Raw genomic sequence first — 22,775 nt, 5'->3', positions numbered from 1 at the left:
GATAAGGACAAGCAGGACAAGCAGGACAAGCAAGACGAGGCATAGATGCGTGCGTGTGTGTGTGTGTGTGTGTATGGTCATAGAGTTATTAGCAAAGCCGTTTTTCTGTTACGTTCTTGTTTTTCCTTCTCACGCGTGTTTCTAGTTTCTGTACGGGATACTCTTTATAGTTCATATAATTCTTTGTATGTGTGCTAGGGTGGGTATATATGTATGGATAAAAAGAGTCGTATTATTTAATCCGGAATTTCCATGATGTTTTAAGAATGAAGAGAAAAAGAAGAAAAGATGGATGGCATGAATCACCTTGATGGACTGAGCGGCCTGTTGAATCCTCCCTGCCGATTCATGTACTGCCTGTACTCTGTCTTCTTCTCCTTGTGCACGGCCCCGACGTTGTTACCAGACACCTTTTTGTTCTTTGTGGTGCCGAAGCCGCCGAAGCCCATCACGGCCTGCATGGCTGCCATGTCGTCATCTTCTTGTCCCTCCATTTCGTCTCCATCATCATCTCCTCTCCTAACCGTATCCTCAAGGCTGTCATCCCTGGATTTTACGTCTCTGGATTGATCGTCCTTGGGTTTATCGTCCCTGGGCGGCGGGTCTCTGGGTCTAGAATCGCGCTTGTCCTTGGGATGTAGTGGTATGTTTTGATCTCGTAGTCGATCGGTTCGTTTGTCTTGTACGAGTCTTAGCTTTTCTTCTTTCTTTTTTTTCTGCCCGCCAAGTCTTTCAATATTTTTTTCGATGAGGCGAATGAAGCATACCTCGCTCGTCATCATCCTTTCCCCTCCTATCACGACGAAAGTCCTTGTCCCTGTCGTCGTACCGTCCGCGGGGACCACCAGAACCTCTATCCCGGCCGCCCCCCGAACCGCGTCGTCGATCTGGAGAGCGCGATCGGTCCCTGCTGTCGCGTCCGACGTCTCGCGAGTGTTCCCTCTCGCGATATCGGTTGTTGTCGCGTCGATAGTCTCTCTCTCTGCCTCTGCCACCGCTGCGATTATCGTTGTACCGGTTGTCGTGACGGTCGTGACGGTCCCATTGACGGGGTCGACGGTCAGCCATATCTTGTGTGTGTGTGTGTTTGATTCCTCGTGCCGTGGTTTTTTTATTTCTTTATTTATTTTCTACCCCTGAATATTTCAAAGACTGGGAGGGTGGAAACTCTTTGGGAGAAGAGTTGGGCAGATGTGAAGGGGACAAAGGGAAAGAAGGATTCAACAAGAGAAGTAGAATGTGGCTGATGACAGCCGCGTGTGGCTGATGAATCAGTGCCCACGTCATTGGTGGGGGCGGAGCTCGGGGATAGCTTGCGTCGCTTCAGCCTTGTGCTTCCACATCAGCTTTCTTCTCACACGCTGTCCTTCCCCTCTGTCTTACCGACTTTGCATGGGAGTGAGTTTGTTCTTGTGTATTTTCTCGTCTTTTCTTTTCTTCCCTCCATATTGCATATGTTTATCATAAAACAAATTCTTGCATTACTCGCATGATTCATTCTTACTCTTCCCCCTGTCGCCTACAAAGATGGCCAAGCTCAGCCAACTCCTGCTGGGCGGTACCGCGGCCCTAGCGCTGAGCGCTTCTGCCTCCTCGGGTACAGTTCCCTCATCGACATCAATATTGGCTACTGAGACGGAGCGTCTCAATAACCAGAGCCTCTTCTGGGGACCGTACAAGCCCAACTTGTACTTTGGGTCTAGGCCCAGGGTACCCAATGGCCTCTGGACGGCTCTCATGTGGGGAGGTGTCGAGACGTACCAGCAGGTTCCAGATAGTGGGTTTCTCCCCCCTCCTTTTTCTTGTTCTTCTTCTTTCCGCATACACCTTGCGAAGAACAAGCCAATTGGACGAGAGCAAGGATCATGTGTATGCTGACCAACCCATGTCGAAGAATTCCGATTCACCTGTGAGCAGGGAGAGATTCACGGCTACGGCTGGGACGAGTACGACCCCCGCGTGGGCGGTGTGCAGACAATCCACGATGACGGCAACCACCTCGACATCTCGACGTCATGGGTTAAGGTGCCCGGCGGCACGCATGGCGGCAGCTGGGCCGTCAGGATTAAAGGCGTGCCCCAGGAGGGAGCGCCCGCCGATGTCAAGACCAATGTGTACTACTACATTGCGCAGGAGGGCGATGGCGTGAGCGAAGAGAGGCAGCTGGCGGCCGTGGGAGAGGGTGGTGAGCTCGGGTTCGACGGTGATGTGTCCTTCAAGGGCAGGTCCGAGGCCCTGGGCGACTTCAAGGTGACGGTCACCAAGGGCGAGGGACGCCACCCGACCACCAAGCACCCGCTGAGCGACAAGCTGAAACTGAGCGGCGACACGTCCGTAGTAAACAGCATGGATGCAAACGACAATATTCAGTGGCAGGCTAAGCCGGTTGTGTTCCAGAAGCTGCGCGAGGCGGCCGAGAAGTTCCAGGCTAACATGGACCCTGAGAACCCGCCACCGCCGTGGTTGGTGTATCGCGTACCTCACAAACCGGGAGAGGGCAACGTGCAGATTGTGCAGAAGACATTTTTGGGCGGCTTCGAGTTTGACGTCATCTTCGAGTCTGGCTCGGCTGACAAGGCTATAACGTCCGACGACGTCACGCGCGAGATCAAGGCCGCCTCCGAGTCCTTCAACGAACGCTTCTCCCGTACCTTTGACATTCAGCCGCCCTTTGCCAATGACGAAAAGTACAGGACCTTTGGAAAGAGCATGTTCTCCAATCTAGCCGGCGGCATCGGCTACTTCCACGGCCACCAGGTCATTGACCGGTCCTACGCCGAGGAGTACGAGGAGGAGGGAGACCGTTTCTGGGAGGAGGCGGCGAGGGCGCGCGCCAGCAACAAGCCGACGTTTGAGGGACCCTACGAGCTCTTTACTAGTGTTCCGTCGCGGCCCTTTTTCCCGCGCGGGTTCCTGTGGGACGAGGGCTTCCACCTTGTGCCCATTGCCGACTGGGACATGGACCTGACGCTCGAAATTGTGCGCAGCTGGTTCAAAACCATGGACAGCGACGGGTGGATTCCGCGCGAGCAGATTCTAGGCGACGAGGCACGCACCAAAGTTCCCTCCGAGTTCCAGGTACAGTATCCCATATACGCTAACCCGCCCACGTTGTTCCTCATCATCGAGAGCTTTACGGAGCGTCTGCGTCAGGCCAAGGCTGCGGGCGAGAGCGCCGAGACCAAGGCCGGAGGGGAAGGCGACCTGCGGACGGCGCACCTGGATCACGTGGAGCTGGGCGAGGAATACATGAGCGACATGTACCCGCTCCTCCGACGACAGTACGACTGGTTCCGCAAGACGCAGCGCGGCGAGATCAAGGCCTACGACCGCGAGGCCTACTCGACCAAGGAGGCCTACCGGTGGCGCGGGCGTACCGAGACGCACATCCTGACGAGCGGCATCGACGACTACCCGCGTCCGCAGCCGCCGCACCCGGGCGAGCTGCACGTCGACCTCATGTCGTGGGTCGGCCTGATGACCAAGTCGCTCATGAACATTGCCAAGGCCATCGGCCGCACTGAGGACGTCGATGACCTGGAGCGGACGCTCGACGCCATCACCCACAACCTCGACGACCTGCACTGGTCCGAGGATGAGGGATGCTACTGCGACGCCACAATCGACGAGTTCGAGGAGAGCGTCCTCGTCTGTCACAAGGGATACGTCTCCCTCTTCCCCTTCCTCGTCGGCCTCATGAAGCCGGACGATCCCAAGCTGGGACGCATCCTCGACCTCATCTCCGACCCGGATCATCTCTGGAGCCCCCACGGGATCCGTAGCCTCAGCAAGCAGGATGCCTTTTACGGAACGGGCGAGAATTACTGGCGCAGTCCGGTCTGGATGCCCATCAACTATCTCGTCTTGTCGCAGCTCAAGGTATGACTCACCTATCTGCTCACGCGCACACTCCGCATCGCATCGCACCACATCGTATCATATTCGTACATGTTTCTACCCATGTATCTACCCCCTCAGTGGGAAGGGGAAAACGCGATATGAGAGAGAGGACGCAGGATTGGCTAACATTGAAAATAGAATACGGCAACCCAGGATGGGCCTCACAAGGCCAAGGCGCGCGACATGTACAACAGCCTGCGCAAGAACCTAGTGGACACGGTGTATAAGAGCTGGGAGGAGACGGGCTTCGCGTGGGAACAATACAACCCCGATACGGGAGCCGGACAGCGCACGCAGCATTTCACGGGTTGGACGAGCCTGGTGGTCAAGATTATGGCTATGGAGGAATTGGGCGATGACGGTGACAAGCACGTGAGAGACGAGCTGTAAAGAAAACGAGGCGAGACAAGACGAGTTGGGCGCCAAGCGCGCGCGACGGGGGATACGAAATAGGTAGGATGTGGGATATAGGATGGGCGCGCTAGAACAAAATTAGGATCAAGCAGAGCAGAGTCATACTGGCAGCTGATATTGCGAGCCAATAAAGAAACGAAGAATGTACGTGCGTGCGTGCGTGTGTGTGTGTGTTGCCGTCGTATGCCGAGTAAAACAATAAGCACTCGTACCCGTTGGGTGAAAGAGCCGTCTTGGGAAGATCTTAGGGGAAAGGAAGGGGGGAGAAGTCGTAAGGCGAACGAATAGGCTGAATGTAAAATCATATGACACGGTGACGAGAGAAATGGAGAAAAGAGTTAGAAATTTCGTTGTGATTCGACTTTGACGAAATGAGAGGGTGAGGGGTGAGATAGGGAGTGACTATAGTGTAGAGAAAGAAAGAAATGGGGACCGAATAAAAAAAGGAAGAAAGAAAGAGAAGCCCCCAAAGGAGGCCCCAAAGGGCCCAATGTCAGCCGTAACGGTCAAATGGGTCGTATCTCGTAAGTCTTGTTATTGATGAGCCCCTGTCATCATCTGAGCAGACTATGAGCCGGGACCAACGAGATCAGAGGATCTATGATTCCTAATGCTGAGTCGCTGACGATGATGCTAAATTTGGGTGGCTGTGTTCCTTTTGCCACATGGCTCTTACTGAGGTGAGGCGAGATGAAGGTTGAGTGAGGTAAGCAAGACCAGTGATTCGGGAGCGTGTTCCTGGCTGTCTGGCTACTATTAGTTCGTAAGGGGGGAGGGGTGCGACGGGGTCGACAACCGCAGAGAGTAATGCTACTCAGTACCGGCAGTAATACCAGTAGTGTTTAACGGGCAATGTCAGCAGATTGCGAGAGTGCCAAGGCTGTGTACGGCGAGTACGTGATGTGCGTGTGCGGTGATTGCTCATGGTGGATTGGCCATGATGCTGATGATGATTGATGCAGTAGCATGATTCCAGAACATGAGATGATGATTACTACAAGACACCGTCATCAGCCGGGGCTGGAGTAAGAGAAGGAGAGGGAGAGGGAAGAGGGAGAGAAAGAAGAGTCATGATTGTTAATACTGCATCTGGTAGAGGGAAAGAGCCAGAGTAAGAAGGCAAGTGCGATGTCTAGTATTTGTCAGATGACGGCAGTGACGATGCATGCAGGTCAGGGCAGGTGCGTAGGTGTCAAGGCAAGGCAGGTGTGACTGGCGTGTGGCTTTTTGTTTTGTTCTGTGTGTGTGTGTGTGTGTGATGGTCCATGGATGTGGTGTGCGGAAGGGAAGGAAGGTGCCGGCCGGAGGGTAATATCCTTTCTTTATTGTTGGCACTCCCACTGACCGAATTCACTTTCCCGCGAGTCCTGGATTCCTGCCTGATAAGTGACACCGCCAATTCGGCAGCAAGTCTGTCAGTGTCAAGTATGAGGCGTCGGGGGCCAGATGGCAAAACGGGCGCTAGAGCGGCCGCCCGTCCCGCGTTCGGTGGGACCCCAGCAGCTAGGCAAGGCACCCTGGAGCCTGGAGATGGACGGAGGGACCCGGGGCGAGGTCGAGATTTTTGGTTCCTGTCTCCTCGATCCTTTCCATCGGTGGTGTATCATTAATAAGGCTTGCATGAGCTTGTATGCCCTGCCGTACGCCTGCGCTGCCTAGTCTACACGGAGGATGCTTCATTGCCTCATTTCTGCCGTGTATCCCGTGTGACTCAGTATTATGATTAGGGACTTTACCGGAATTAGGATGTATCGGTAGCCATGGTTATCCGTACGGAGTACTGCGCACTAATACTGGTATCAGTACTGTAGTAGCCTGATAGGACCTTACGACTTACGACATTCCTTGTTAAGCAGCGAAAATAAGAACAATGAAGCGTGGGGCAGGCTCGGCGGAGTGTTGACTCAACTCCGGCCCTCTCTCCGGACAGGTGTCTGATGACGTGACACTTTCTCTCTCTCTCTCTCTCCCTCCCTCTCTGCTCCTCTTCATCTTAGTCTTGAGCTGACGTTGTTCCCGGGCCTCGAAGATGGATTCTATCCTCATCAAGTCGATAAGTAAAAGCCTCGGAGATGGGTCACATGTCCATCAGGTCAATAAGCAGTGCTTGCGTTGTCATGCACGGGAAGAGCAAGCAATGACGCTCTTAGGTATCATCCTCCTCGGACGAAGAGAAAAAGAAGAAAAAGAAGGGGCGTGAAGAAATGTCCACGTGAGTAACACACCCCAGGCACCGAAACCAATCGAGTGGGACATCCCTGCAGCTCATACATATAATGATGATACTGAGATGACCATGTACTCCGTACACCTTACTGTAATAATACTAGTACCCTCTGTATTAATAGTATTAGCTCGTATGTGGTCGTACTCTCATCCTTGCAACAAGACGGCCCCCTAGCATGAATGCTCGACTAAGCAAAAAGGTAGCCTCTTGCAGCAACGGCATTCGGCAACCTACTACCTGTACACGCGAGGCTAGATGAGAAAGGGAGCACTGCTCTTCAGTGCTCTATCGTGCCTCTCGCCTAATCCTGCGTCATCGTAAATAACGGGACCCGAGCAACCCGCGGGGGATGGGGGCACCGCCCTGCTCCCCCCTGCGCCGCCCTTAGCATCAGCCCTACCATCGACGAATTTTCCATCATGATTGGACCATATCTTTCTCTAGAGGGAGTGAGGGAGGGAGGGAGGGAGGGAGAGAAGGGGGGTGGGGTGTGTATGTGTGTGTGTGTGTGTGTGTGTGTTGATATCCCTCTTATGCTCCATGCCATAGGTGCTGTCCATAGAGAGAGAGAGAGAGAGGGCGAGTCTGTCTGCGTGAGTGAGTGAGAGAGAAATGTGTATATATATGTCGTCTGTTCTTCCTTTTCATAATTTCATTCTTCCTTTCCTTCTATATCATCAACACACTCATACAATCATCTACTCATCTCGAGAGATTCTCAGACATCCTCTACATACCGACACACTTCAAACAGATATCCCTCTCTACCCCCCCCCAAAAAGAAAAAGAAAAGAAAAAGCACCTTCAGCATCATCACCATCACCATGTCTACCTTCACCTTCTTCACCACGCCCGCTACCAACTTTGGCCGAAGCGGTTACAACGGCCCCGACCAGGACGATGACAACTCCAACCAGGGCCGCAGCGGCTACAACGGTTCCGACGACAATGACAGCCACAAGGGTCCTATGGTCCTCTGCTTCGGGGATGACGACGACAAGGATCAGGGCCGATCCGGCTACAACTAGGGTCTTGAACCCCCTCGTCTCTTCTTCTCTTTCACCACTGTTCAGCACACTTGACTGGGAAGTTTGCGACTTGTCAGTTATGATTACATATATAAAGCCGTTTTGATTTGAACTTCTTTACTGTGTTTCGCCCTCTTCTTCTCTTTGCTTCTTTCTTTCCTCTCATGCTGTCTCTCTTCTCCCTTATTCGCTTTTATCTTGTCTTGTTTTCAACACTCCCCTCTCCTCTTTTTTCGACTGCATCCTCTCACCTAATTCCTGTCTTCTTCTTTCTCTTCTTATTACTCTTAGAGCCGCAGAGCAATCGTGGCATTGGCAACAGGCGAAACCGGTAGTGCTGGGCATGAAAGATTTACAAATCCACACCTTTAATATTCATGGCATGAGGTGTTTGAGGACTTTGGGCAAATAGACTGTTGTTGTTGTTGTTGTTGTTGTTGTTGTTGTTGTTGTTGTTGTTGTTGTTGTTGTTTTTGTTGTTGTTGGTATATGCTAGTATACATCGCGAAATACAAGATAATCCTCTTCTTCTCACAACTCTTTCTCTGCACGTCTCCCATCTCCGTATGACTCCCTATGTGTCAAGATGCTCCAGTGATGATATGCATACGGTAATAGTACAAGCGTTGACTCGATATCATATTGGGTTACTTCGGTAGTACGTCGCTTGCACTGAGTAGTAATCCATCATCCCGTTTACTTGCCCACGCAAAACCTAACATGTCTCGTTAGTTGCTGTACAATACATCGCCTCGAGCAAGGACTGACTCACTTTTCAAAAACGACGCCTAGCACATCCTCCACATCACCAGCATCACCCCTCCCCGTAATACGAGACAGGCAATTGGCCGCGTAACGGAGGTGTTCAGCCGCCAGCACCGCGTCGGAATCCCTCTCAGAGTCATCGTCAGGCCGCGCTTCGGCCATGAAGTCCTCGAGGTGCCCACGACACTTGACCAGCAGCTGCCGCTGCCTCTCTGTCACGCCCAACAGGTCCTGCATGTCGACGGGCATGGCCGTCATGCGCGAGAAGCAGGACACCAGGCCGTCGATGAGGGACTGTATGCCACCCAGGTCTTTTGCTCCGACCACACTCCCCGCGGCCTCGGCCTGCCTGCAAGATATCCCCACCACGCCGCCGGCTGCTAGTTCGGGACTCCACTTGGCAACAGTCTGCTGGAATTCATCTATCAGAGTCTTCAATATCTCTGGACTCACGGCGTCGATCTTGTTGAGGACCGCTATGCTGGACTTGGCCTGAGCGGCCAGGTCGAGCGTCCTCTCATCAAAGCAGATGGCTGGACCGCCGGGGCCTTGCTCAACCGATGCCAAGACTATAACTACGTCGGCCTCTCGAGCCTTCTTCATAGCTCGGCGGATGCCTTCCTCCTCGATGGCACCCACTGACCCATCGTCTCCAGATGATCGGACGCCGGCCGTGTCGGCAAAGCAGCATAGGTACCCACGCATGTCGAGGCTGGCCTCGACAATGTCGCGTGTCGTGCCAGCCTCGCCCGACACGATAGACGCTTCACGGCCAACCACCAAGTTCATCAGGGAGCTCTTCCCCACATTGGGCGGACCCAAGAGTGCGATACGGATGCCCCCGCGAAGAAGCTCACTTCGTTGGCTGCCTTGCTCATGTAGATTGATGCTATGCAGCATCGACTCAATCTGCGAGGTGACACTGGAGAGAAGTTCTGACTGCGGCTCGTCGAAATGCTGATCCTCGGAAAAGTCAATTAGAGCCTCGATCTCGCCACGCGCATAGATTAGTTGCTCGCGCCATCCGTCGTACGTGCGTCCCAAACGACCAGAATTGCCGCGGACGGCCGCTCGGCGCTGCTGCTCCGTCTCGGCAGCCAGCGTGTCACTCAGGGACTCAATCTGGGCTAGGTCTAGACGACCGTTGACAAAGCCTCGCTTGGTGAACTCTCCGGGCTCGGCATAGCGAACTATGCGCGGCGGGCCCTCGCCGTCAGATGGCGTGGGTATGCAGCGAGGCACCGCGGATAGGACAGACTTGACAGTGGCAGGGCCGCCGTGTACATGGAGCTCTAGCACATCATCACCTGTCACAGTTCTGGGACCTGGGAAATAGAGAACTAGGGCCTCTGCGTCCAGGACGGCCGAGGCGTCTGCCGAGGAAGCCTCAGGGTCGTACAGAGAGCGCACTGTGGCCACTCTAGGCCTTGGGACCACCTTTCCTGGGCATAAAGCCTTGTATACCTGATCGGGGGGTAAGCAAATCGGGATGGATGCATCATCGTGCCGGCACACTCACATCCAGGCAGGAGGGTCCCGAGACACGGATGACGGCGATGGCTGCCCTCCCCTGCGCCGTTGACAGAGCATAGACCGTATCGTCTATTGGGGAGAAACCAGAGGCGCTGGCGCTGTAGAGCCGTAAGCGGCTGTGTGAGGCCAAGTTCGGCCTTGCGGTGCGTCCTCCCCTATTGAGCCATGGCTTCTGCGATGAGATGGAACTGCAGACGGGCGAGATGCGGCGCAGACTTCCGGTGAGTCCCCTGGGCTGAAGGGTGCGCCAGAGCATCGGCCAAGAGTGGGGTTTTGCTTCCTCGAGTAGAATGAGGCTGATGTCGAAATGAATTCAAGTATCGAGGACGGGTCTGAGAACGAGGCGATGAATTTATGTCTGCCTAAGGTGGCTGATGATGACAGGTGCAGCGTGTTAGGGGGACGCGACTGCCGTTTTTAATGATGTTGGGGCTGTAATCTTACAGTGACAGTCTCACCACACACCAAAATCCACAGTAACAGCCACAGTATTAGTGCATTAAGCTCATGGTTCTCCATCATCTATAAGGAAATGCATAGCAAGTAGAGAGTTGGATTACCTGTGCATTTCTTTTTTTTGTTTCCTATATATTCCCAAATCTTCTTGAAATTTTATTCACTTTTTTACTTTTTTTTTTTCCCCCATCCTTGTCCAAGATAACTTTGAGATGGACTGGCGCCACGGAAAGTATCAGGATAACTCCATTAATACCTGAGCGGCCACTTCTTTCTATGCCTTGGCGTACGTGATAATAAACTTGACCAGCTTCTCCATAGTCTCCTCGGTAATAGTGTTGAAGTTGCAAGCGCGGATCCCGCCGACGCTACGATGACCCTTGAGACCCAGCAGGTTCTGGCTGGTGGCCTCCTTGAGGAAGGCCTTCTCGGCGGTGTCAACGTCGCCGCCCTTGATGACTCGGAAGCAAATGTTCATACGCGAGCGAGCAGACTTGTCGGGGACGACCTTGTAGACATCGGGGTGAGACTCGAGAGCTCCGTACAGAAGACGAGCCTTCCTGTCAGCGACAGCTTCCTGACCAGCAACCTTGTCCTCAGGAAAGGTGGCCAAGAGCTTCTTCAGGACTTGGCCGGCAATGTAGACACTTGGGAAGAATCAAGTCAGCTCTCACCCGCCATTTGACTTGTCTACTGTGTGGGTGTAACTTACTCAAAGATGCTGAGCGTGTTGTAGAGACTGTTGTTCTTGGCAGTCGTCTCGTACTGGAAGACAATGGGAGGGATGGGAAGACCGAGCTGCCTCAGGATGGCCGGGCTGGGCTGGGACAGCTTGGGGGGCAGAAACTCCTTGCGGATGACGACAACAGTGATACCCGTGCAGCCGAGGTTCTTCTGAGCGCCAAAGAAGATGGCTGAGAAGTTGCGAACGGGCACACGACGCGACAGAATGTTGGACGACATGTCTGCGACGACGATGGGGCCAGATCCGTCGGCCTTGGGCTCGAGGCACTTGGGGAATGCAGGGAACTCGACACCGTCGACCGTCTCGTTGTCGCAGTAGTACACCATGGCAGCGTCGTCGGATAGCTTCCATGTGGACTCATCGGGGATGACGCCAAACTTGCCACCGTTGGCCTGGCGGGCGTCGGAGACGACATTGACGTGCTCATCACCCAGGAGGCGCGAGGCCTCACCCACAGCCTTGGCCGACCAGCTTCCGGTGACGAGGTAGTCGACCTTGAGCTTGTGCTGGACCGTGTGGCGGAGCTCCTGCATCAGTGCAGGGTCGCCCAGGATGTCCTTGTCGCTCTTGCTGCCGCCAGCCAGCGCCTTGGTCTTGCGCGCCACCCATGATCCGATGAAGTTGTACAGCGTCGCCGAGAACTCGCCCGTGCCGCCGCCCTGCATGAAGAGCACCTCGTAGTCCTCGGGGATGTCGAGGTACGTGGCCAGGTCAGCCTTGGCCTCGTTGATGATGTTGGTGGCCAGCTCGGAGCGGTGGGAGTGCTCAGCCAGACCTAGACCCGTGCTGTCGTAGTTGACCAGTGCCTGCGAGGCCTTCTCGAGCACGTCTGTCGGCAGCAGGGCCGGGCCCGAGCTGAAGACGGAAACGTCAGATCTGGAAGGCATATTTGAGAAGAGGTCGTGGTTCTGCTGCTCGAGTACGATGCGTTCGATGAGTGGATTGTGCTTCAAAAGATTTTGGAGCTTTATGATGAAAGTGAGCAGGCGGGTTTTATAGACTACGAATATGATGGTGGGGTGACGGAATGGTCTCGCATAGCGCCTGCCGGTCTCGGGATTCTGGAGTTGACATTGCAATCGTAATATAGTGTGAGTCAGGCCTTAATATGGTTTTGTTCACCACGGGTGGGCTGACTCCGCGATTTCTAGCTGATATTGCATATTATGGTTCTCCGTTATACATATATAAGCTTGGCTATCTACAACTCTCTCTTTTTTTCTTGGCCTCGATTGCCTTGGTTCCTGTCTTTCCTGCTCATATCAATTTTTCTGCCCGCCGAAAATGGAAGTGGGGGAATTGGGGTTCACTGAAAATGCCCCGCACCAGCCTTTGTAATACTCCATATTAACACAGGTAAACCGGATGCAACCAATGCGTGATGAGTATTGGACATCTCAGAATATATTTACCGACTTATACAGCAATATATGGATAGCTATGGCACCGAGATGCCAATGGCTAGCTACCTCTCCAGGTCATCATGTCGTAATTCTTTTTCCCCCCTACTCCTCGCTGAAAGGACCACAGCAGTAGTTGTCGGACTAGCACTCCCCGGCCCCTCGCCCGTTCACGATACGCCTGTATGTCAGCGCCAACCGCCCAAACCACACCCCCCTGGGTAACGCCCCAAGCCCTAGAAGCACGTATGAGTACTGTACTTCTCCAATCAATCCCCATCAGCCAGCCTCATTACAAGAGCCTGCTCATACTGCACCTTCATCTGACCTACCATTTCGCGCAATCTACACGACCCGTTCCAGCCTCCCTCCTCACCAGGGAAACCTACCGGATCCTCAGCGACTCGCAAATGGCCTGGCCGTCCGCGTGTGCAGCGGACATGTATTGATGGACTCATCAGAGGGTAGCCGTCAAGGGCCCAAGCTGCGTCGCGTCGCCGACAAGGAGCGTAAACGTGCGGCGAGAGCGTGAGCTTACCTTATCACCCCCCAGCGTATTCTGACGAGACCGAGGCTAATTCCTCGCCTACGAGTGCAGCTGCGATGGTTGCCGCCGATTAAAGGAAAAATGCCATGGCGGGGTGCCCTGCCAGAGATGCGTCCGGCTGCGCAGGCAATGCCACTTCTCGGACTCTGGGTTTGACATCGCAGGATCGGACCTTGCGGAGAGGTGAGTGTAGCATCTTCAACAGCATCACACACCTCATCCACAATGCCGCTGACGATCCGACTAGACTCCAGGCGTCCCAGGAAGCCAACAAGGACCTGACGGAGCGTCTCGGGTATATGGAGAGAATCGTTCGACACTACCTCGGTCATGTCAGTCTCGATTCTGCAAACCTCCGAGATCTTGCCCAGTCTATCGAGGGACCGCATGATGGCGGGGACCGGTCTGTTACTCCTCGGCAGGACGCATCCAGTTCTCACCATTCGGGCTACCTCGACCCGGAGGAGGAGAGCTTCACGGTGCAGCCTGTGGCAAACAATATCACTCGTTAGTACCTCAGGACAACATAAAAATAAGAAACCTTCTTGAAGGTACTGACACTTTGCAGATTATTCTGGCGAATTTTCTCATTGGAATTTCTCCATGCGTATCAAACAATGGATTGAGCAGTGCGTCTATGACCAGGGACATCCTCACCATACCGGTCCGCTCAGCTTCAAGGAATATTACCGCCCTATGGAGCTACAGTCTGCTTCAGACCCCTTTGCCTCGCTTACAGCGTCACTTCCACCCCGCGACGTAGCCGATTTCCTCGTCGAGGTATTCTTTCGCTATGTCGAGACAAACTACTGGTATCTCGAATACGGTTGGCTGCAGGAGAGACTTCATACAGCGTACACAATCCCCTCCGACTTTACACGGCGCGACGTTGGAACTGTGTGCATAATATTTATAGTGCTCGCCATCGGTACGCAGTACGCCTATCTGGACTCACAACACCAGGCTGGGAACCTCGCCCAACCTGGACCTTACTCCGAGGACGTTCTCGGCGTCTTATTTTACCAACAGGCCTGCAAACTACTCCCCGACGTTATTGCCGTATCATCGCTCGAGAGTGTCCAGGCATGTCTTCTGATGGGCGTCTTTACGCTGCCTCTGGATGCTTCTGGACTGTCATACATATACCTCAATCTTGCCATCAAGCTCGCTATACAAAACGGCATGCACCGCAAGTACCCCGGCGGGGAACTGGATCGCTCCATAAAGGAGACAAGGATCCGCGTGTGGTGGACCGTATACGCTATTGAAAGGTGAGTTTCATTGACCAAGGATGCACCTGCCAGGTAGTTTGACTGACAGTTGCACACAGACGAGTGGGAATATTTCACGGGAGGCCCACATCTATAGCGAGTACAGATGTCGATGCCGAACTTCCTACCGTCGATTTCACAGATATCTGGCCGTCCTCGTCAACGAGCCAGATCCAAGCCATGCTGGCTACTCTTCAGCTCCATGATATACTCAGTAAGATATTGCAGGAAATGTAAGCTGACCCGAGCAAGGCTCCTTGATCGAGTATGGCAAGTGACTAACTTCTTCAAGGTCCTCTCTGAAGCTACATGCCAAGCGCGGCGCGTTCGATACTCTCAGTCGACTGGTCGACCTGAGCAACGATCTGCACAAGTGGTGGGACGCCATCCCCGAGTCCATGTGCCGGAAGAACCTTGCGTCCTGTCATACATCAAACCCCATCACACGCCGCGAGGCACATATCCACCTCGAGTATCACATGGTCCGCTTGTTCGCGGGCCGACCGTTCATCTTTTTACGCGTCGCCAACCGGGGCAGCAGTGCGTCTGCTTCCAGCTCGCCTGCGGAACAGGCTCAGCAGTCGTCGTACCAGCCGCACCAGCAATACTCACACACTAGTCCTCGCTCGAGAATAGACGCCCGTTCAGTCTTGGTTTCAGACTGTGTCGAAGCTGCGCTGGCCATCATTGACACATGCAAGGCCCTCCAGGACGGTGTCGGTGCTGCCAGGGCGTCATACACCGAGTTCAGCTCGTGTCGCGTCGCCCTCCTCGTCATCATCACGCAATGTCTACAGGGCAAGACAGAACGGCTGCGCCAATCACTCAAAGACGGTGTAGGCATCATCCGGGAATTGTCGGCCGGTGGCGGCGAGTCCGCTCGATCCGAGGCATCACTCATAGAGGTCCTTGAGCGTGCGATTGCCCGCCTTGATGTCCAGGATGATGCATCCAACCCTTATGCACGGTTCAAGAAGTGGGAGATGCTCTTCAAAAATGACAGCTCCGCGGGCAGCAATAATCAGGCGACAGCTTCCTCTGCCGCGGGAATGGCCAACGACGCTGCTCGCGAAGCACCGGTACCGGACCACACCCTGTTCACGCCGATTGCCGGGTCGTGGGGCGGAACCCGGGGAGACCCTGGCGGCCCAGGAATGGCGGCGGGGTCGTCACCAACATGGGCTGGGCCCTGGGCAGCTATATCCTCGATGGACTGGGACTTTTCATTTCCGCAAACCATGGATGAGTTTTCCACCATGTTCAGTCCGGACTTTGGACTGACACATTCGGATAACCCGGGATCGGGCGCAAATCTCTGGCCGCCTGGAACATAGGAGGAGGAGGGCGGAGGGGTAGACGGGGTGTTCTACCCGGTGAGTGGCACATGGCGGGATGGTAAACTGGAGGGGTAATTTGTTGGGCGGCTATGGGTGACACTATGCGGGTACTGCGGGTTACCCGAAGCCGGCGGACGACCCGTATCTTTGGTGTCTGGTCCCCCCCCGGAACTCTTCTGAGTGGCAATGGTGCAGGATATACGACGTAATGAGATCTAGATCCTACAGCGACACGCGCACATACGGCCCAAATAAGCCCCACCCAATGTACGACGTGGTACGTAAGGAAACCAGAAGCAGAAGGCTAAGGAAGAAGCCCGATCCATGGGGCAAAGGTCTCAGAAGCAGTCAAAAACGGCTGCCTTATCTGCCTATCAAAGGACACCGAAAGGCAATCAGAAGCGCTTGGTTATGGTGGCCGGCAAGATGCCGGTCAATGACCCCACCAGTCGCGCAGTCCATCGGAAGTACGTAAATGAAGAAGCGTCCTTTGGCTCAAGAGTTTCTGGTTTTCCTTTTCTTTCCTTTTCTCCTCCCTAGATTATCTTGAACATTCTTTCTGCAAGAGAGTCGTTACCATGTCTTCCTCCGTTCTTCAGCCGTCTGTCGTCACCGAGGTGCCTGGACCTCAGTCCAAGGCTGCCGTCGAGAAGCTCGACGCCTTCTTTGACTCCCGTGCCGTGTACTTTGTCACTGACTACGACAAGAGCACTGGCAACTAGTGAGCCGATGATGATTTGTTTATTATCATGGAAACTACGAGACTGACTCATTGGGGGGGGGAATAGCATTGTCGATATCGACGGCAACCGCTTCCTCGACGTGTACTCCCAGATTGCGTCGATTCCCGTCGGCTACAACAATGCCCACCTCATCGAGGCTGCCAAGTCTCCCGAGATTATCCAGGCTCTGGTCAACCGCCCTGCCGTTGGAAACTTCCCATCAGCCTTCTGGGCTGACACCCTGAAGAACGGTCTCCTCAGCGTCGCTCCCAAGGGTCTCGACAACATCTTCACTGCTCAGTCCGGCTCCGAGGCCAACGAGCTCGCCTACAAGGCCGCCTTCATGCTGTACCGTCGTCGGGAGCGTGGTGAGGCCGAGTGGAGCCAGGAGGAGATTACCTCTTGCCTTGCCAACTCGAAGCCCGGTTCCCCCGACCTAGCCGTCCTCTCCTTTGCCGATTCCTTCCATGGTCGGGGCTTCGGCAGCCTGTCGACCACGCGCTCCAAGGCGGTGCACAAGCTGGACATCCCGTCGTTCGACTGGCCCCAGGCTCCCTTCCCCCGCCTCAAGTACCCCCTCGAGAAGCACGCGGAGGAGAACGAGGCCGAGGAGGCCCGCTGCCTGGCCGAGGTCGAGCGCCTGATCAAGACGTGGCGCTTCCCCGTCGCCGCGCTCATCGTCGAGCCCATCCAGTCCGAGGGCGGTGACAATCACGCCTCTCCCGCCTTCTTCCAGGGCCTGCGCGACATCACCAAGAAGAACGGCGTCGTGCTCATCGCCGACGAGGTCCAGACCGGCTTCGGTGCCACCGGCAAGTTCTGGGGTCACGAGCACTGGAACCTCTCTACGCCCCCTGACATTGTCACCTTCTCCAAGAAGGCTCAGACTGCCGGCTACTTTTTCGGTGATCGCATGCTCGTTCCCGACAAGGCCTACCGCCAGTTCAACACGTACGTTGCGTCCACCACTACCTACTTACCTTGTTTGCCCACCACGGATAGCAACTAACATTCTCATAGTTGGATCGGTGACCCTGCTCGTGTCCTCATGAGCAAGGCCGTCATCGAGGAGATCAAGAAGAACAAGCTCGTCGAGCAGTGTGTATGTTGAGAGCCTCCTCTTTCCTTGTTGCCACAGCAGTCCCACTGCGGTGGGAATTCAGAAGCTAACGCAGCAATCCCAGGCCCGTGTTGGCAACGCCCTCTACGCCGAGCTCGAGAAGCTGGCCGCCAAGTACCCCGCCCAGGTTCTCAACCTCCGCGGCAAGGGACAGGGTACCTACATTGCCTTTGACACGACCGACCCCGCCAGTCTCGTCAAGACCATGAAGAAGCTGGGTGTCAACGTTGGCACGTGCGGTGTCCAGACTGTCCGTCTTCGTCCCATGCTCATCTTTGAGGAGGCTCACAGTATGTTCTCCTCCCCCGCTCCTCGACTTGGTCGACTTGGACTCTTCTTGCCCCCGGTACTGTTTGTACACCTACTGACAGCTGATCCGATAGTTCCTTCTCTGATCGGAGCGTTCGACAAGGCTCTGGGTAGCCTGTAATGGATATCTTATATATTACTGCTAGAGGGGGAATAAGTGAATAACGGACAAGGAATGGAAGGAAAGGTATTTGGGACACATCAGCATGTTTCTTTCCCGTATGATTTTTATGAAGACAGTTTTTTCGTTTAATACTCTCCACCGTTGTATTGTACATGGTGAAACTGTCGATGTTGAATGTGTGAAGATGTCAGATGGAGGGGTAGAGGTATTATTAAAATTATTGGAGGGGAAGAAAGATGCCCCTCGATATTCTTCAGAACAAGATCCTCTCTCTTGAACGATGCCATATCCACTGCGATAGGGTCAACTCCAACAACGCAACCTGAAACTGCTACAGTAGAAAATGACGGAATGAATCGAGGAAGGGATGAATGAGGAGAGAATCGAAGAATATAGAAACAGAGTCAAGATACGCATCAGGAACAAGATTACCCGGCAACTTGCCGGTCCCGATAGGGTCGTAACGACGCCGTTAGGATGAGTCTTCCCCACATTGGGCCACTCGCACGCCGCGGGGTCGCCGAACGTAGAAAGAGTCATCTTTTAATATATATCTTTATTAGCCTACATGTACAAGGGGGATTTATTATTACCGGTTAGTTATTAGTAGAAGCTGATAGGATTCTTTGATAGATTGCCTCGATTAGTCCTGACGATTCCTAATGCTTATTACGTACCTGCCCCGGATTGCGCAATTAATGTATTATATAATATTCTGTAGATGTAGTTCTAGAAGCATTCTTCGATACTTTGGTGAATTAAAATAGTAGTCAGCACCCAACAACAACGCCAGATGTCACCACCACCATCATGGCTACCAAAGTCGGCCTTGCGCTGAACCGGGCTTGAGAATCTCTGGCGTCGTTCCTCGTCTGATGCCAGCGTCTTTTCCGGGGCTTGCCCATCCACGTGGTGGGAGAAGCTCGTTGGAATGGAGCCCTCCCCCTCCTCCTCCTCATTGGATGGAGAGCGAGGCCACGCAGAATGTGTTCCTGCAGTGGAGATTCGATTGAACTGTAGGTACTACATGGTACTTGGATGAAGCGCCTTCATATCATGTATGTAATTTTTTATATATAGTCTTTTTATTGTGTTATCTTTTTTTTTTCTTCGTTTTACAGGAAATCTAGACTCTTTCAAGGTACACAAGTAAAATCTCCTGTATGGCTGCTGCTGCTTCTGCTACTGCTATCTTGTCTGGCAATAGCGAGATGTGCATTTACTTCCTCTTCTTGGCCTTACCAGTAGCCGCAGATCCCGTAGCTTTGGTTGCCTCCGCCTCGATAGCCTTGGATTTCTCCTCCTCCTCCTCCTCCGTCTTCTTCTTCTCATCTTCCTTTTCTTTGTTATCCTCATGCTCGTCGTCATCGCCGCCCTGTCCAAACTCGTTGACGCGCGTGTAGTCCACGCGGTACTTGTACCTCTGGTACAGGTAGATGAAGAAGATGACATCATCGCGTAATGTGGCCATGCGGTGGAGGAAGGGCATCTTGATGGTGAAGGCGAAGAGGTCGTCAATGAAAGTGTTGAGGAACTTGTACCCCATGGCCTTGGACGGCATGTGCGCCACGCTCTTGAGGCGATAGTTGATGTACAGCGACGGCACCATCATGAGGAAGCCGTAAGCGTAGACGGACCCGACTAGCGTCGTGATGATGTACGAGTACCACGACTTGTGCGTGTCGTAGAAGAGCGAGTAGATGCCGTAGGCGATCAGCAGAGGGATGGCCGCCCAGTACATGTACTTGAAGGCAATCTCGTCGTACTCCTTGGTCTTCTCCTCCGTGTCCGTGAGCTTGTGCTTGTCCTCGAACGTGACCGAGTAGGGGAGCCAGGAGCCCGGGGCCGAAGGGCGGACCCGCACGTTGACCACCGTCGTAATCTTCCAGAACTCGATCAGGATGCCAATCACCTGCTGGCCCAGTATCATCCAGCTCGTGTTCTGCGAGTTGTCCAGCAGGTAGAGGAAGATGATGGTCTGCATGAAGACGTTGGCCAGGATCGAACGCACAGAGATGCCCACATTGTCCTTCTTCTTGCGGTAGTGCGCAATGTCGGATCCGAACGCCAGCGTCTCCAGAATCATGTGCGCGACACTGACCACGGCCGTGATGCCTAGAAGGATGGGGTTCGTGTCGATGAATATTTCCTTGACCATTTCGATCTCGCTGCCGTCGCCGCCTGTAGGGAGTCCGTTACCAAAGGCCGCCTGCCGGGCCGACTCCTTGGCGTTGAACTCCATGTTGGCCAGCATCTGGAACTTCCAGGCCGCCATGTTGCCGAGGTCGATGTGCAGGGGAAGCTCGGTAACTGTCTCGTTGAGTGGAATCATGTGGCTCCTGAGCTGCCAGAACGTGTTGACGAAGAGCAGAGGGTCTAGGTTTCAGATCAGGTTAGTCAGGGGACCCGATACCGGAAGCGAAGGTAGGGAGAGAGCCCGGAGACGATACGTACAGTACCAGCCATTCTGGCCAGACCCATCACGGGCGCCCGTGGACTCGAGATGGAGAAAGTGCTTAGCCGCGGGCGGCAGTTGCGCGAGATCCTTGACGCCAATGTTGGGGACGAACGAGAAGCTAGCGTTGGGGTGGTAGTAGTTGGCGATGATGGGGCCGGCGGGCTCATCTTCCTTTTCGTCCTCGACGGGGGCAGGGAGATCGTCGAGCAGGTTGCGCGTCTTAGCCTCCTTCTTCTTGGGCAAGTACTGGGTGAGCGGGTATGCGAAATGGAAAGCCCTGCCGGGGTCGAAACCGGGGGCGCGAGGGTCGAGGTTGCTTCCAGGGAGGCCGACGTAGAAGTGGCCCCAGAGGGTGCCATTGTTCTGTACGGCCTTGGGCACAGAGATCTTGGCGTCGGCTGAGCGCGTGTCGGAAGAGTTGTCCATGTGGAAGCCCTTCTCCCGCATCACGACGTACTCGTCGGGGACGTCGGAGAGCGGGAGGGGGCTGAAGGAAGGTGACACGGTGATGACGATGTCGACGTGCGAGTCCTGCGGCCAGATGGGCGCGACAATCTTGGGGATGGCGCGGTACGTCGCGCCCTCGTCCAGGTGATCCGGTCGAAGTTGGTAGGCAGGGATCTGGCCTGTGTTCTGGGCGACCTTGACCACCTCGCCCGTGTTGGGGTCCGTGACCGTGCTGCCCTTTTGCGTCTTCTGCGTCGCGTATGACATGATGCCGTTGAGTCCGAGGTACAGACCTCCGGCGATCAGGAGCCTAGTCCATCCTCCCTGTGCGCACTATGTCAGTCTCGTAAGATCGCCACACACACGAGGGCACTTCTTGTCCTCTCCAGATGCTACTCACGCCCGTCTGCTGCTGCTGCTGCTGCTGCTGCTGGCCGCCGGCTTGGCCGCCCTGCTGTGCAGACATGATGATACCAGGTGATTCCAGGTGTGTAGAAAAAAGTGTTCTACAACACGATGTTGCCCTATAATCCTATGAGAGAATATGGGTCGAGAATCGAACGCCTCGCCGGAAATGTGGGAGGAGAAAGCCGTTCTTTTTTTTTTTTGGAGGGGAGGGGGGGGCTGCTAGCAAGAGAGGAGAAGACACCAAGCGGGTTTCGCAAGCTCCTCGCCGTGACCGGATTGATTGGCAAGGAGGGTCCGGTGCCAGGATTGCAACAATGATTGTGCTTCTTGTGTTATAGAAAATAGTACCTAGATTAGGTAAGCTGAACTCGACCATAAAATCATCATGTCCCGATACAACAACAATAGAGAAATAATAATGAAGAACTCAACATCACTCAACACCTAACGTATACCTTAAATGTATGTTGGCAGTGTTCATAGTGTGTTCTCATAAAGTTTCCCAATTATTCTTGTCAGAGACGCAGGAGGACGAAGGGACGAACTGTCTATGCAGAATAGTAGATCAGCAACGAAGTCTCAAGGAACAAGAGGAAAGTGAAGAGGTCTGTCATAAAAAGACAAGGTATGGGTCGATCCAAAGGTACATTCATCTCCGGTCCTCCTCCTGAAGCTATGCTGCAGATGCTCTGCCTTATATAGATACGTTGTTACATGGCTGGCTACATTCATCTATGACAACACCATAACCATGCTTCCCTGAGACTCCTCTGTCTTTATCTAGAGACTTCACATCTGACCCGTGGCATGCTTCTAGTAGGCGATAATACACAATGACCTATGGACGCTAACACAGTGGTCTCTACCTATATATTGTATATCCTAGGTACATGTGTGTGTCTAGCTGCTTATTTAAATCAGGAAGGAAATCAATCTTATGAGGCTATTTATAGATGCGTATGGCTGCAGCCCTGAGCTGCTTAGCCATGTCATTTGGATGCCCAATCTAGCTAGGATGCAGGCGAGGTTCGCCGTGGAGGTCCGTACCTTACTCGTCTATAGGTACCGTTCTACAGCTTACAGGGGACGTGGGAACGCTGTCAGTGGTGCTTCCCACTGTAGAGACCCTTGTGACGGGGACCTCCATAGGGCAATGTTCACTGCAGATTACTCGATAACATGTAATAATGTTTCGTAGATGCCCACGAGAATCTGCTGTGGTGCCCCACCTGTGTGCCTAGACAGGAAGATGGATACAACACCACCCTTAATGAGTCACAGACAACAGAACGTCGATTGTCACGGAGTGATTCTCTGAATCTCAGTATTAGATACTAAATACTTAACTAATCTGGTCTGAGTATTACTTCTTCATTCTCCTCACGTTTCAGAAAACACCTCATGTTTGCTAAGTTGTTGGGTAGGAACTGGCAGCAACGCAGCTACATGTACACCGCCATCGACATCACCTAAACCACCATAACTACCCCACCATCCTCTTCACGACGGCTTCAACTTGGCCTTTCTTTCTCTCTCGTCCCCCGCGCTCCCTCCCCCCCCTCCC

General features: G+C 53.9%; 8 protein-coding genes across 8 annotated transcripts; 4 read left to right on the top strand and 4 right to left on the bottom strand.

The window, feature by feature from the left end:
• Positions 1-302: 302 nt before the first annotated feature.
• Positions 303-1,068, bottom strand: GMORB2_2808 (U4/U6.U5 tri-snRNP-associated protein 3; the record flags this gene model as incomplete). The annotated part of the gene is made up of 2 exons (XM_035464786.1): positions 303-679; positions 768-1,068. 2 exons carry the CDS (start codon positions 1,066-1,068, stop codon positions 303-305), a joined length of 678 nt encoding a protein of 225 aa, XP_035319456.1.
• A 459-nt stretch (positions 1,069-1,527) lies between these two features.
• GMORB2_2807 (mannosyl-oligosaccharide glucosidase) lies at positions 1,528-4,290 on the top strand (the record flags this gene model as incomplete). The annotated part of the gene is made up of 3 exons (XM_035464785.1): positions 1,528-1,777; positions 1,895-3,879; positions 4,039-4,290. The coding sequence occupies 3 exons, from the start codon at positions 1,528-1,530 to the stop codon at positions 4,288-4,290; spliced, it is 2,487 nt and encodes an 828-aa protein (XP_035319455.1).
• A 3,075-nt stretch (positions 4,291-7,365) lies between these two features.
• GMORB2_2806 (uncharacterized protein) lies at positions 7,366-7,569 on the top strand (the record flags this gene model as incomplete). Its single annotated transcript, XM_035464784.1, has 1 exon — positions 7,366-7,569. The coding sequence occupies one exon, from the start codon at positions 7,366-7,368 to the stop codon at positions 7,567-7,569; it is 204 nt and encodes a 67-aa protein (XP_035319454.1).
• A 768-nt stretch (positions 7,570-8,337) lies between these two features.
• GMORB2_2805 (tRNA modification GTPase) lies at positions 8,338-10,123 on the bottom strand (the record flags this gene model as incomplete). The annotated part of the gene is made up of 2 exons (XM_035464783.1): positions 8,338-9,798; positions 9,854-10,123. 2 exons carry the CDS (start codon positions 10,121-10,123, stop codon positions 8,338-8,340), a joined length of 1,731 nt encoding a protein of 576 aa, XP_035319453.1.
• A 474-nt stretch (positions 10,124-10,597) lies between these two features.
• GMORB2_2804 (phosphoserine aminotransferase) lies at positions 10,598-11,955 on the bottom strand (the record flags this gene model as incomplete). Its single annotated transcript, XM_035464782.1, has 2 exons — positions 10,598-10,970; positions 11,036-11,955. The coding sequence occupies 2 exons, from the start codon at positions 11,953-11,955 to the stop codon at positions 10,598-10,600; spliced, it is 1,293 nt and encodes a 430-aa protein (XP_035319452.1).
• A 1,146-nt stretch (positions 11,956-13,101) lies between these two features.
• On the top strand, positions 13,102-15,620 carry GMORB2_2803 (Fungal trans; the record flags this gene model as incomplete). The annotated part of the gene is made up of 4 exons (XM_035464781.1): positions 13,102-13,522; positions 13,584-14,286; positions 14,346-14,519; positions 14,579-15,620. 4 exons carry the CDS (start codon positions 13,102-13,104, stop codon positions 15,618-15,620), a joined length of 2,340 nt encoding a protein of 779 aa, XP_035319451.1.
• A 581-nt stretch (positions 15,621-16,201) lies between these two features.
• On the top strand, positions 16,202-17,895 carry GMORB2_2802 (4-aminobutyrate aminotransferase / (S)-3-amino-2-methylpropionate transaminase; the record flags this gene model as incomplete). Its single annotated transcript, XM_035464780.1, has 4 exons — positions 16,202-16,344; positions 16,412-17,296; positions 17,366-17,447; positions 17,530-17,895. The coding sequence occupies 4 exons, from the start codon at positions 16,202-16,204 to the stop codon at positions 17,893-17,895; spliced, it is 1,476 nt and encodes a 491-aa protein (XP_035319450.1).
• Positions 17,896-19,117: 1,222 nt separating this feature from the next.
• On the bottom strand, positions 19,118-21,269 carry GMORB2_2801 (Cleft lip and palate transmembrane protein 1 (CLPTM1); the record flags this gene model as incomplete). Its single annotated transcript, XM_035464779.1, has 3 exons — positions 19,118-20,274; positions 20,353-21,127; positions 21,204-21,269. The coding sequence occupies 3 exons, from the start codon at positions 21,267-21,269 to the stop codon at positions 19,118-19,120; spliced, it is 1,998 nt and encodes a 665-aa protein (XP_035319449.1).
• Between the last annotated feature and the right edge of the window lie 1,506 nt (positions 21,270-22,775).

The sequence above is a fragment of the Geosmithia morbida genome (assembly GCF_012550715.1).
Source record: "Geosmithia morbida isolate 1262 chromosome Unknown scaffold_14, whole genome shotgun sequence".
In the NCBI taxonomy this organism is placed as follows: Eukaryota; Fungi; Ascomycota; class Sordariomycetes; order Hypocreales; family Bionectriaceae; genus Geosmithia; species Geosmithia morbida.
Note: the sequence above shows the minus strand (reverse complement) of the source record. Positions and strands in the feature narration are given on the sequence as shown.